The 14,902-nt window shown below is 40.1% G+C and overlaps 1 protein-coding gene across 1 annotated transcript; it reads left to right on the forward strand.

The window, feature by feature from the left end:
* Positions 1-4,571: 4,571 nt before the first annotated feature.
* Positions 4,572-14,522, forward strand: supt4h1.S (SPT4 homolog, DSIF elongation factor subunit S homeolog). Its single transcript, XM_018249062.2, has 5 exons — positions 4,572-4,772; positions 6,429-6,535; positions 8,123-8,178; positions 12,434-12,487; positions 14,209-14,522. The coding sequence occupies exons 1-5, from the start codon at positions 4,704-4,706 to the stop codon at positions 14,274-14,276; spliced, it is 354 nt and encodes a 117-aa protein (XP_018104551.1). The 5' UTR covers positions 4,572-4,703; the 3' UTR covers positions 14,277-14,522.
* The last annotated feature ends 380 nt before the right edge of the window (positions 14,523-14,902 follow it).

Here is a 14,902-nt window from a genome sequence, read left to right on the forward strand (position 1 = left end):
TCAGCTCCATTCTCGGCTTCAGATCTTCGGCCCTTTGGGTCTTCGCGCTTTTGGTCTTTGGCACTCGTGATCTTCTCTGATCTTCGGCAGCATGTCGATATCAAGGGGGGCCCAGCTAATTCAAAAAGTTCAGCACAGCCGGGCCCCCCTTTAGGCCTGGTACAGCTGTACCCCCTGTGCCCCCCCTGATGGCAGCCCTGTGTATATTAATGGGCTGGCCAGGAGTGTCTCTCCTGCTAAGAGTTAAGGTGAGACATCAGCAGCACTTTATCATAGGCAAAAGCTAACCTGCTCCTGGTAAGAGCCAACAGTAGATTTTCTGTATTTCCTTCAGTTCCCATCATTTAGCCTGTTTGACCAGACAAATGAAGCAATTACAGATGGCCATGCATGTCTACTACCACTTGTACAATATCTGTCCACAAGGCTCCAGGGTAGAGTTGCCACTGGTCTATATTTTACTGACCTGCCCGGTAAAAAGTATAAGAAGGCTGATAATAAGTATAGGAAGGTTGATAATTTTTTTTCTAGAAAAGGTGGCAACCCTGTTCCTGGGTCAGCTGGATACACTAAAATATTATCCTAGAAAGTGCATGGCCCACACAAGCCCTAACCTGTAGCGTCTCAATCTGGGCCCTACCCAGCCGTGGTTGTGTAAGCGGACTGGCCCCTGTATGGTGACATTAGAGATTATTTCAGAGAGCTGCAGTGTGGACTAAAACTTATTGCAACCCAACATTACATCATCCTACACCTGACCCAACGGACAGGTGGATACAGTATGTGGACTTCAGTCTGAACCTGCCGTATCCACAGCTGAACCCTTGGGTCCTGGGCCAGTCTGTGTATAACTACTGACTACTGATAAAGTGTTGCAATGGTAATATAAAGGGAAAGCAGAGCAGGGAATAAGAGACAGGCAGACACTGCTTTCATTAGCAATTACACTTTCATATATTGGTAAAATGTTTCATAATGGTCAATTAATATTTATTGGATAGTTACATAGTTATAGTTAAATCGGGTTGAAACAAGACAAAATTCCATCAAGTTCAACCCCTCCAAATGAAAACCCAGCATCCATACACACACCCCTCCCTACTTTTAATTAAATTCTATATACCCATATCTATACTAACTATAGAGTTTAGTATCACAATAGCCTTTGATATGATGTCTGTCCAAGAAATCGTCCAAGCCATTCTTAAAGGCATTAACTTTTTTGAATCCAGCTGTTTTTAGATTGTTCCCCAGAAATAAAGACTTTTTTCAATTACTTTCCATTATTTATTTTTTTATTGTTTTTCCAAAATCTAAATTTAAAGTTGAATGTCCGACTTGGACATATAACTTTAAATTTAGAATTTGGAAAAATAATAAAAAAAATTGAGTTTCAGTCTGGCAGCTCAGTAATTCAGGTGCAGACTCTAAACTGTTACAATTTTGCAACATTTAGTTGATACACTTTTCAGCAGCATCTCTGACTACAAACTATTGTATCAATTCTAACAGCTGCCTGTAATGAAACCCAGAGATTCTGCTCAGCAGGGACAAAGATAACAAATCAACTAAATGTATCCATTTAGAACATTTTACAGGGTCTGCGACCCCCCCCCTCCCAGGGCTGCTTCAGAAGGTGAAAAATGACACTTTACACTTCAATATTAGAAAAAATGGTGAAACATACAAAATAGAAAGTCATTATTGGTTATTTTTGGTGAACTGTCTGAAACCAGCTAGTTGTTTGAAGGTGAACCACCCCTTTAACTGAATCAGCCATCACAACATCACCCGGCACTGCATTCCACAACCTCACTGTCCTGACTGTGAAGAACCCCCTACGTTGCTTCAAATGAAAGTTCTTTTCTCCTAGTCTGAAGGGGAGGCCTCTGGTACGGTGATCCTCTTTATGGGTAAAAAGGTCCCCTGCTATTTGTCTATAATGTCCTCTAATGTACTTGTAAAGTGTAATCATGTCCCCTCGCAAGCGCCTTTTTTCCAGAGAAAACAACCCCAACCTTGACATAATTTAAGTCTTCCATCCCTCTAACCAGTTTAGTTGCACTTAGTCTCTGCACTCTCTCCAGCTCATTTATATCCCTCTTAAGGACTGGAGTCCAAAACTGCACTGCATACTCCAGATGAGGCCTTACCAGGGACCTATAAAGAGGCATAATTATGTTTTTATCCCTTGAGTTAATGCCTTTTTTATGCAAGACAGAACTTTATTTGCTTTAGTAGCCACAGAATGACACTGCCCAGAATTAGACAGCTTGTTATCTACAAAAACCCTCCTTCTCATTTAATGAAACTCCCAACACACTGCCATTTAGTGTATAACTTGCATTTATATTATTTGTGCATAACCTTAAGTAGGTTAATTAGATGTACATTTTTTTCACACATTAGTGGACTAGATGCATATCTGTAGTGTAAACAGATAATTAAGAACCAAATTGTATGCGATTATGGGATCCCCTATTTGTAAACCCTTTATCGCGCGCATTCCTAATTAAAGGAAGGCTATCTCTTATTAGCAAATAATTCTAATTTTAAAAAGTATTTATTTTTTCTCAATAATAATGAAACAGTGCCTTATACTTGATCCTTCCTAATAAAGTTGCATAAATCCATATTGGTGGCAATCTTATTGGTATTTTTCATATCTTTTTCATAAATTTCAGCCAGCACTGAGAGGGGAGGTGGTGGACTGGTGACTCAAAAGGGGGTCGAGCAGGGAAATTTCATAGCTGTCTATTCACTTCTTTAGGAAATTATGGCAGGGGTATTTATCAAGGTATTTATCAAGGCGTGAAAATAAAATAGACACCCTAATCACTTAATTGCTGCTGCAACAGCTGCAACAGCAGCAGTGACAAGTTGGGTAAAAACAGGGCCGCCATCAGGGGGTTTTGTCCCGAACAGTTCAGTTTTTCTAAGGCCTGTTCAGGTCTCAACTTTCTGTTCAGTTTTCAGCCTTGTGAAACCCAAACATTAATCTGGCCAAATGAAAACCAATTAAATACCAAGATACTCACCTTGACATGGCTTAGTTATTATGAAGTGCAGTTAAACAGAAATAAGGAAATCAATTGAAAATAGGAAATCGTTTTTCTAAATGAGCATTGCTGTATTTAGAGCTTTCTGGATTACTAATTTCTGTATAATAGATCCCATACCTGTAGAGGTAGGGTTTCCAGCAGTGTGGGCTTCAACTGGACATCTCAGTTTGTCAAAGGGCTGTCTGTTCAAAACTTTCTGTCCCATTTAAAACATCTGGACAGAAATCCATCCATTTGCATATAAGTGATGTAATAACCCTGACCCAGCATCATAGCTCCCCGACATCATTGTGCCTGCCTCTGATGTCATCATGCCCACCCCAAGATCACTGCTCCACCCCCAATGCTATCTGCCCCGTCCCCTTTGTTTGGGTTTAGCCACTGGTAAAGGTGGCAACCCTATGCGTTGGGTAGGCTTGCCACCTTTTCACCCCCTGGAATCCGGGCAGGGTGGTGATGCGTTGGGGCTAGGGTTGCCACCTGGCTGGTATTTTACCGGCATGGCAGGTAAAAATGATGGCTGATCCCAATGTTATTAATAGGGAAAAAAGATAAATATGTAGGAAGGCCGGTATTTTTTTTCCAGAAAAGGTGGCATCCCTATACGTGGGGCTGTGAAGTCAGAGGCAGGGCTATGACACACCAATCACCGATAGGCCAATTGCTGTGTCAATTATAGAAAATCCTGCCCTGTTTTACAAATTAGGGGCAGTTTTGACCCAGGCAGCTCTTCAAAAAACCAGGTTGTCCAGGTCAAAACCGGGCAGGTGGCAACCCTAGTGGGAGGGGCAAGGGCAGGGCCCAGAGATGTTTGTCGTACAGGGCCCCATGATTTATGTTAGCGGATTTCTAGCTGTAAACTTTCCTACACTGTGGTATCCAACCCTGAAGATAGGGTTGCCACCTGGCCAGGTATTTTACTGGCCTGGGCGGTAAAAATGATGATTGATCTCAATGTTATTAGTAGGGAAAAAATATAAATATATAGGAAGGCCGGTATTTTTTTCCAGAAAAGGTGACAACCCTACCTGAAGAGCAGCAACTAAATTCATTTTAATCACTCAGATAATAAAGCAGATTTTGAGTGGGACATGGAAATAGTGAGAACAGGTAGAGTTGTGCAAATATTAACATGGGGAGGCTGGAACATTTACCTGTAACTAATCTTTTTGGGCTGGTTTATTTGATTGTCTTGATTTATGTAACTTTTCATAGTACAGCACGAAGTTAACTGCCACCTGGCAAAGGTCCCTCAGGCTGCAGGCTCCTAGTCTGTGTGGATTTATGTATATGACAGTTGCCATGAGACCCTACAGCCAGGTAAAACAATAGAATTATGAGGAGAATGAATTCCTTTCTCTGTTCATAATTCATCTATTCTCAGTTTCTACCATTTGAATTTTAGGAAAATGGAGATATATCGTGTAAAAAGCCCGCTTTTTTTTAATCCAAATTGTAAAGACAAACAGACCCACAGACATCCACCCCGAGGAGCCACCAGATGGCGAAAGAACGCGTGAGCCTGTACAATAAAGACTAGCGAGTATAGAGCGTATCCAATACGAGCAACCTCATATTTTGCTTCCGGTTCTGGAATTTTGCCTCCGGTGCTTACAGTGACGTAATTCCGGGCCGGCAGAGATGGCGCTGGAGACTGTACCCAAAGATCTGAGGCATCTGAGGGCTTGTTTGTTGTGCTCATTAGTGAAGGTGAGATGCGTCAGTGACAGGGAACTTGCAATAACCCCGTTCTTAATAGTATAGCGGCTCACGATGCTCCATTGCCTGTGTATTTCATCCCCAGCGAGGGATGCTAAGGTTGTAATTCTGTACAATTAGCCGCAGTTTATTGGCCGTGCTTTGAAGCCTGAAACCCGATATATAATCTATGTTTTTGGTTAGAGGTACTATAGGCTGAGAGCATCCCAGCATTGTACGTATGAGGGTTCTTCCTTAATTCTAACAGCTCCACATTTAGGAGTAGTTCACCTTCATGTTAACTTTTAGTATGTTATAGAATGGCCTATTCTTAGCATCTTTTCAATTGGTCTTCATTTTTAATCGTTTCTACATTATTTGCTGCCTTAGTCCCTTTTCTGGCTCTTAAAGGGCATGTAAAGGCAAAAAAAATAAAATCCCATTTTTACTTTCTTTAATAAAAAAGAAACCTATCTCCAATATACTTTAACTAAAAAATATGTACCGTTTTTATAAGAAACCTGACTGTATGCAGTGAAATTCTCCCTTCATTTACTGCTGTGGATAGGAATTGTCAGATGGTCCCTAACTGCTGAGCAGGGAAACAATCATACTTATGAACAGCAGGGGGAGCCCCCGCCTTACTTCCCAGCCATGCAGAACTCAAGCAGCTTTGTTTATGACGATCCCTAAGCAGCCCAGACCACACTGAGCATGTGCACAGTCTTAGTCTTGCAGACTGTTTAACAAAGTTACAAGATGGTGACCCCTTGTAGCCAACTTTAAAAGCATACATTATTTGTTTGATTAGGCTTGTGGTGCAGTAAGTTCATGTTTATATTTAGTATACAAAATACAGCATTTCTAGCCTTATTCTATTTTTGACTTTACATGCCCTTTAAATGAGGGTCACTCACCCCAGCAGCCAAAAAAAACTATTGCTGTGTGAGACTACAATTATATTTATGCCTGTATTGCTATTTTTCTCATCTTTCAGTGCAGTCCCCCCTACTTTTTTATATTCCAGTCTCTCATTCAAGCCACTGCCTGGTTGCTAGGGTAAATTGGACTCTAGCGGCTAGAAAACTGCTGAAATTTCAAGCTGGAGAGCAAAAAGCTAAATAATTCTAAAACTAAAAATTGTCTCAGAATATCACTGTCTACATCAGGGATCCCCAACCTTTTGAACCCGTGAGCAACATTCAGAAGTAAAAGGAGTTGGGGAGCAACACAAGCATGAAAAATGTTCTTGAGGTGCCAAATAAGTGCTGTGATTGGCCATTTGGTAGCCCCTTTGTGGATTGTCAACCTACATTGAGACTCTGTTTGGCAGTACACCTTTTTTTTATACAACCAAAACTTGCCTCCAAGCCTGGAATTCAAAAATAAAGCACCTTCTTTGAGGCCACTGGGAGCAACATCGAAGGGGTTGTAGAGTAACATGTTACGAGCTACTGGTTGGGGACCACTGGTCTACATCATACTAAACTGAAACTTAAAGGGAACTACCCCTATAAGGCAAAGCCATGTTAGTATTGCCCATCTCAAGTTGTTGGTGATAAGCCAGGTCTCTTGCATCTCTGTAGCTCAGTGTGCCCTCTAGCCACCCCATTTCCATTTGTTTTTATTGCATGCTCATCTGTGTGAACTTTTTTTTTTCTTTTACAGACAATTGACCAGTTTGAATATGATGGCTGTGACAATTGTGATGCCTATCTGCAGATGAAGGGGAATCGGGAGATGGTTTATGATTGCACAAGTTCGTCGTTTGATGGGTACATCATTTATTTTTTTTGGTTGCTGAGAAAACGTATTAGGCAATTAAAGTCTTGACAAAAGTGTATCTTATATGTTCAGAGTCTCAGGATTGCTTTACTGTTTCCTGCTGACTGAAGCTTTCAGCCCCTATAGTTATATGACTTTGTTTTCTCACCTCCTCCTCATCACCCAGGGTTAAGCACACTTTTCCGGGGTGCAGGGAAGCATTTAGAATGCAATGGTGTAGACCTTCAAAGGGGCATGACTTCACCTTTGGGGTGGTGGTGAACCAGAAGCCTTCATCCAAAGGAAAGTACTGGAAGAATCAGGGGCCTATATCTTTAACTACATGGATAACTATTCACTATACCTCAAGTAACAAACTAGTGCAGACTTTCGCCAAAATTGGCCAGGCTTCCAGGTGCAGCAGCAAATTTTACCTTTTTGCTCTCCATTTCTCATTCATATTCCTAGAAAATTAATTGGATTATATATTTATTCTGCCTTTAAATGTCTCTTATGTTTTAAAGTCTCCATACTTATCAGTTTGCGGCATTATTTCCTCCCAATGACTGTTTCTTCTTTCCTCATCCCTACACACACACATATGCCTCTCCCCACCCATCATCCTCACCTCAAAACGTATTTTTTCTAACTGTCCCTACACCTTGAATTAACTGCTTTTGTAGTAATCATGGCATGACTAAACATAGATATACAAAGACAGGGCCAGCATGCGGATGCACTTGGATGTATCCCTGTAGCCACTACAGGAGGTGTGCCTGCAGACAAATTGTACAATCTCTAGAACATAGAGCATATACTGCAAGTAAAGCTTGTGTGGGTCCAGTAGATCTCAACAGCCTGGTCCAAAAATTGTTCTATTTAATTACCATTTGGATCATTTCCCTTATTCAGGTTTTTAATAAAATGCCTTGGCTACATTTAAATCTAGGCAGCCATTAGTTTGTTCAGTCTGTGCAAATGTTCAGGGCACAATCCTTATGTGAAATCAAATATTTAATATTGTACCATGTGACATATGATGCATTAATATAAAAACTGGGTTTCATACAGCAGCCCTGATGTAAGTGTATCAATATGTGTTTATCAGTGTAACGCATTGGATTTATAGCTCCCATTATAGTGCAGATGTGAATACCCTAATAATTTCACCAGAAGCAGGGCCCACACTGGTACATATTGGGCACTCTCGTTCTATTTTGTTTCCTTCTTTCATGATATACAGTTAATGGTTAATGACAACTATCTCGTGTTCAATGAAATTATTACAGTTGCTGGTGAAATTACAGTACTTGCAACTTTGCAGATCTTTATCTAAAGTGCTACACTGGAAAAGGAAGTTGTCAGGAGTGAATGAAGAGTTGCAGCATTTTTACCTACTGTGGTAACCCCTAAGGTGGATCTGAGTATAGTAACCATACGTATTAAGTAATATATTAGGTTTTCTAGTTGAGATATTTATATCTATTTATCTATGTTTTTAAATATATATAGTGATGCTATTTTTACAAGTACTTGCAAAAGGGCAACTATGATCAAAAAACAGACTTAACAGTTTAATTTTATTGTCACATTTGCAGGATTGTGGCCATGATGAGTCCAGATGACAGCTGGGTTTCCAAGTGGCAGAGGATAAGTAAGTGGGATCTGTAGCATACTGCACGGACAGTTTATTTATAGGTTGTATAGGTGCCAATATAAATTTTGCAAAATAGATAACCAGGCCAGTTAGGCACCCCTTCTTCTTGTGTTTATCATTTTGCAACCCTAGTCACATTTATTTAGTAATATTACCTACAGTGGTGTGAAAAACTATTTGCCCCCTTCCTGATTTCTTATTCTTTTGCATGTTTGTCACACAAAATGTTTCTGATCATCAAACACATTTAACTATTAGTCAAAGATAATACAAGTAAACACAAAATGCAGTTTTTTAAATGGGTTTTTATTATTTAGGGAGAAAAGAAATCCAAACCTGTGTGAAAAAGTAATTGCCCCCTGAACCTAATAACTGGTTGGGCCACCCTTAGCAGCAATAACTGCAATCAAGCGTTTGCGATAACTTGCAACGAGTCTTTTACAGCGCTCTGGAGGAATTTTGGCCCACTCATCTTTGCAGAATTGTTGTAATTCAGCTTTATTTGAGGGTTTTCTAGCATGAACCGCCTTTTTAAGGTCATGCCACAACATCTCAATAGGATTCAGGTCAGGACTTTGACTAGGCCACTCCAAAGTCTTCATTTTGTTTTTCTTCAGCCATTCAGAGGTGGATTTGCTGGTGTTTTTTGGGTCATTGTCCTGCTGCAGCACCCAAGATCGCTTCAGCTTGAGTTGACGAACAGATGGCCGGACATTCTCCTTCAGGATTTTTGGTAGACAGTAGAATTCATGGTTCCATCTATCACAGCAAGTCTTCCAGGTCCTGAAGCAGCAAAACAACCCCAGACCATCACACTACCACCACCATATTTTACTGTTGGTATGATGTTCTTTTTCTGACATGCTGTGTTACTTTTACGCCAGATGTAACGGGACGCGCACCTTCCAAAAAGTTCACCTTTTGTCTCGTCGGTCCACAAGGTATTTTCCCAAAAGTCTTGGCAATCATTGAGATGTTTTTTAGCAAAATTGAGACGAGCCTTAATGTTCTTTTTGCTTAAAAGTGGTTTGCGCCTTGGAAATCTGCCATGCAGGCCGTTTTTGCCCAGTCTCTTTCTTATGGTGGAGTCGTGAACACTGACCTTAATTGAGGCAAGTGAGGCCTGCAGTTCTTTAAATGTTGTCCTGGGGTCTTTTGTGGCCTCTCGGATGAGTTGTCTCTGCGCTCTTGGGGTAATTTTGGTCGGCCGGCCACTCCTGGGAGGGTTCACCACTGTTCCATGTTTTTGCCATTTGTGGATAATGGCTCTCACTGTGGTTCGCTGGAGTCCCAAAGCTTTAGAAATGGCTTTATAACCTTTGAAATTGAACTCAGGTGTGATAAACCACAGTTAAGTTATTTTTTAACAAGGGGGGCAATCACTTTTTCACACAGGCCCATGTAGATTTGGAGTTTTTTTTCTCCCTTAATAACGTAAACCTTCATTTAAAAACTGCATTTTGTGTTCAATTATGTTATCTTTGACTAATAGTTAACAGTTTTTGATGAGCAGAAACATTTAAGTGTGACAAACATGCAAAAGAATAAGAAATCAGGAAGGGGGCAAATAGTTTTTCACACCACTGTATATCATTAGCATTGTCAAATCCGTTTCATCTTTTAAATCATTCCGTGTCAGTGTACAGGTTAAATGATTCAGTAAGGTGGAGCTTGCTAAAAGACTTTATATTTTTTTTTAAAAAATGTGTATGTCCCCTTATATTTTTCCATAGTATAAAGAATAGTTTCTTAGTAGATAAAAATAAAGAATAGTATATTAGTAGAAAAACTTTCCTATGCATGAAAACATTTTTGGGTTTGCATTATTCTACTTTTATCTAATACCCCTTAAGGAATGGGGTTAGCTAATACTGTTATCACTACTCAAGAATACATACTCATGGCCATTTTTGCTGCAGTGACCTTAGGACTTAACTGCATCGCAAGGAGTAAATAGTTCCACACAAAGGAAATTAATGAACATAGATAGGACTCATACAGTTGAGGGTTAATTTATTCCCATTGGTGTTTTGAGTATGATCTTTGTAGTAGGCCTGGATGTCACAGGCTCACACATTAATATTCTTTGTTGAGGTATGAATATTTAAATATTGTCTAATCTTATAGGTGCATGACCTGGGAAGCACCAATACCTTCTTGAAAACTTCCCTTTCACTCCATTGCTGATTTTATTGCCCCATCTTTACTATATCCTTAGTTTTTTTCCCACTCTTATCTGTTCTATCAAAGATCTTTGTGTCTCCTTCTTGCTCTAATCTCTCTATGCATTTTTATTGTTCTCTTTGTCTTTCCTGCATTGCCACGGGGCTCCATGACCCCTCTCTGTCCTTCTCCAGTCCCTTGTCCCCCTACATCAGTTCTCTTGTACAAGTAATCAGAAAATATTTCCAGTCACATCAAAATATTTATTAAATATACAAAGAACAGGAAGAAAAATGTATACTATGGTTGGGCCTGTAATAGTTCATTAATACAACACGCTGCTCCTCATGTCTGGTTCAACATGTTTTCTATGAGGAACAATTTTGGGGAACAGCGCTAATAGCTGAAAATGAGTAAAGATGTATTCTGGTATACAGTCCTGACTGGATTATACCTTTAAATGTTTGAAATGTTTCCTGAGGGTGGGGGGGAGTGAGTTCTGCAGCCTTTAGCTTGACTCAAGACAACTGCATCAAAAACATCTAGTCGCTTACTGCTATTTGAGTATAGGTTTGCAGGATGCAAAGTACAGGTGAAAAGCAGCAATCCTTCTTTGGTTAAAGCTTCACAGACTTGCATAAACGTATACCTCTACACTTGTTATACAGGTATACATTTACCCCAGGGATAGGAAAGCTTCCAACACTCCAGAAGGCTCATTTACTAACATATTGTCTAAATTGAACTATTGGCAACCACTCAGCAATTAGTATTTACTACAGTTGTATGATAGGTAGGGATGCACCCAATCCACTATTTTGGATTTCTTGGAATCACATGATTTTTTTGTCACAAAACAAGGAAGTAAAAAATGTTTTCCCCTTCTCACCCCTAATTTGCACATGCAAATTAGGATGCACATTGAGTTCAGTTGAATCTTTTGCAAAGGATCCAGGGGTTTCGGCTGAATACCGAACGGAAATCGAATCTTAATTTGCATATGCAAATTTATTGGTGGGAAGGGGAAACATTTTTAACTTCCTTGTTTTGTGACAAAAAGTCATGGGATTCCCTTCCCGACCCTAATTTGCATATGCAAATTAGTAATCGGGTTCGGCCGGGCAGACAGATTTGGCGGAATCCTGGATTCGGTGCATCCCTAATGATTGGACTACAGCCTTTTTTTTTGTCAAAATTAACGTGGTTACTTTGGGCTTTTGTCCTTAACATGGAGGAAAAGTACCTGATCAAAGTTGCGGGTTGCCTTCCAATTTGTTAAACTCAAGTTTTTCAGTTATCATCCTTTGTTTTCAATTTATGTCTGTTCCTTTCTTCAAGAATCTGCATATCCGTAGGATGCAATAATAAAAACAGTTACCAAAATGCAGTGTCACCATACAGAATGTAATTTGCAAAAGAATATGAATGGATTGGAAACAACTCACTGGAGCCTTCATACTAGGGGCCGAACCCCTGAATCCTTCGATTACCGAACTGAATCCAAATCCTAATTTGCATATGCAAATTAGGGGTGGGAAGGGGAAAACATTTTTTACTTCCTTGTTTTGTGACAAAAAGTCACGCGATTTCCCTTCCGCCCCTAATTTGTATATGCCAAATCCGAATCCTGCTGAAAAAGGCTGAATCCCGAACCGAATCCTGGGTTTGGTGCATCCCTACTTCATACCCTGCATTAGGGGTATATTTTTTTTAAAAAGTGAAGTTAGACATCACCACAGTCCTCTTGAGTGAAATTCCGCCACTCCATTCATTTCTATGGGATTTTTAAAAGAGTATTTATAAATGGGTGAAAGTGAAAGTTCATAATTTGATAAATACACCTTTCAAAATCCCATAGAAATGAATGGAATGTGGAGGAATGTAAGTGATTTCTAACTTCACTTTTTGATAAATATACCCTTTAGTGCGTAGTTATTTTTAAGAAAAATATACTTTGCTGTATGGGTCTCAGGGAGGTAATATTGCTCCTGCGTGATCTGCTACTTTTTGTATTTTGCTATAAAGTACATGTTCAAGTTCCAAATCAGCAAAGTTGAATTCTAATTCCAATCTTTGTTTTTGCTGTCAGCAAACTTTAAACCAGGAGTGTATGCAGTGTCTGTCACAGGGCGTCTTCCGCAAGGTAAGACTCGAGGGAACCATTTATTATCTGGGCCTCTGAACATTTATGTATAAAATGCCTGTACACCGTATTTGTGTAAATTGATCAATAATTTGGAATGATACCTCAGTAAGTTTGTGACTGGACTGTGAGTGTGGGAGCTGCTAAGCAAGTGTTGCATGTGATCTAAGTGTTAGCAGTGTTAAAAACATTGGTGTTTGCTGTACATGCTGGGAGTGCTGGGTGCAAGGAGGGAGTAAGTGCAAATAACTGACCACTGTGAGTGTTACCTGCAGTTTTTGAGGAATTGCACTTGGAGAGACTGTAAGTACCCATTGTAAATATGCGTGCAAGTGGGTTTGCTGGTATCATTCCGTGTATCTTGTCACATGTATGTGGTGTTGGAGCAGCAGTTCCATTCAGTATTTATGTGTGAGAGATGCAGGTGGGCTTTCATCTTGGAATCTGAACGTTGTGTATGGAGCAGACTGTCTCTCAAGAGCACCCTGGGAGGCAGTGTCTCTAATATGAGTGGTGAGGGGAGTGCAAGGAAGGAAAGGCAGGTAATCTATTGTAAGGAGCCTTCATGCCGAACAGTCTGCTGCTTGCCTGGTGCTAGGGTTCGGCATGTGGTGGAACGAGTGGACAGATTATTGGGATGGGCTGGGGAAGACCACAGTTCTTGGTACACATAGGTACCAATGGCAAAGCTAGAGGTGGTGGTGAAGTTCCCAAGAATGATTTAAAAAAACTAAGTGTAAAGTCGAGGGCGAGGACTTCCAATGTAATTTTCAACAAGATATTACCTGTACCTCGAGCAAAGTTAAGAATACAACAGGAGATTAATGCGTCGCTGAGCGGTTTGTGTAGGGAGGAGGGTTTTTCAGCAAATGAGGGAATACAGGGTTATGGGAGATAGCTCATAGTACAAGTTGATCCAGGGACTAGTTCGATTGTCATCTTGGAATCAGGAAGGAATTTTTCCCCTCTGAGGCAAATTGGAGAGGCTTCAAATTGTTTTTTTTTTGCCTTTCTCTGGATCAACTGGCAGTTAGGAAGGTTATATATAGACTAAAAAGGTTGAATTTGATGAATGTGTGTCTTTATTTAACCTAAATTACTATGTCGATGGAGAACTCCTATTGTGGTTCATTTACTACTGAAGTCAAATATTGAAAAACACATTCAGCCATATCCCCTCCATGCACCCATTTTATGTGGTGATTATTTACTCAGAATTTTATGAAACCATTACTAAAGGGCAAACAACTTATGTGGAGCAGCAAGGACACCATTAGGGCTTATACACCCAAGCATTTTCTTATGTGTTCCATAATACCACTGTAATTGCTGTGTGTTAATTGTTCCCTGAGGGTCTGTGCCCATAAGGAGAAACGCAAATCCTAAATGCAGAAAAATATATTTTTTTATTCTGTATTATACTTCATCTTCTGTCCTTCTAGATATAGACCCACAGGGATGAAATGATCAATTGAACTTGTGCTTTAGAGGCAAATGATTTCCATAAATAAGCCTTCAAGATCAAATATCTCTAGTTTTACTGCAAGTGACTGACCTTGGTAATTGCTTATTGGTTTTTATGTTGTTTCCACTCTGGATGGGGAATTGGCGAATTCTACCTAAGAATTTATTTTACAAGGCATGTCATTTAACAATGTTATCATCCAAGCTGCATTTGTAGGAATAGTTAGGCCAGTCCTAATGGCATCTCTTTCTTGCAGGCATTGTGCGAGAGTTAAAGAGCCGCGGCGTGGTATACAAATCCAGAGACACTGCCATCAAGACGTGACTCAGAGAGGGTCTTAAGCAGAGATTGGGTCGAAGTCTACGTCTTGTCTTCCGTTGGTTTTTATCTTCCTGTTGTGTTGCTGAAGCTGTGGTTTCACTGTTTCTGGGGGAAGGGCGGTGGCACTCAGCTGCCACACTTACATATATGTCCTCTTTTCTGTCCTTTGCACAGACACTTAACATTGTGAATTGGGGAGGGTATTAAACTTGTAGATGTTTAAACACAATAAACCTGTGCTTTTCCAAACTGCTCATAGTTATCTTCTTGCAGATAGGGCCATAGGTATGTTTTAATTGTGAAACCTCCTGCTCAACTCTGCTTTACCGAGCTCTTAACTCCTTGCCTACCGCAGAGACGTCACATGGCCAAGACTATTGGTGTTGTGGAAAGGAAGTGGTTAACAGTTACTGTGAGAGCTAAACTGATGGTAACGGAAAGATGGTTCTCAAACCTTTAACCCTTTCCCTGTCTTACATCATGATTTAGTTCAGATCATGTAAAAAAAAAAAGTAAATTTTTGGGTTTAAAGCTATGATTAGGCGAATCATTTTTCTCTATTTAAAGGTTTGTTACAGTAGAATTTTTGGTTCCTACGATTTATACAAAACACAGTTTATGGCCAACAT

Source organism: Xenopus laevis, chromosome 2S (genome assembly GCF_017654675.1).
Source record: "Xenopus laevis strain J_2021 chromosome 2S, Xenopus_laevis_v10.1, whole genome shotgun sequence".
Lineage (NCBI taxonomy): Eukaryota > Metazoa > Chordata > Amphibia > Anura > Pipidae > Xenopus > Xenopus laevis.

What these genes read in the sequence shown, in the direction of transcription:
- supt4h1.S (XM_018249062.2), top strand. Translation starts at nt 4,704, where the DNA reads ATGGCGCTGGAGACTGTACCCAAAGATCTGAGGCATCTGAGGGCTTGT. An exon ending in TGTTGTGCTCATTAGTGAAG is followed by an intron (nt 4,773 to 6,428) that starts GTGAGATGCGTC and finishes TTTCTTTTACAG; the next exon opens with ACAATTGACCAGTTTGAATA. An exon ending in ACAAGTTCGTCGTTTGATGG is followed by an intron (nt 6,536 to 8,122) that starts GTACATCATTTA and finishes TCACATTTGCAG; the next exon opens with GATTGTGGCCATGATGAGTC.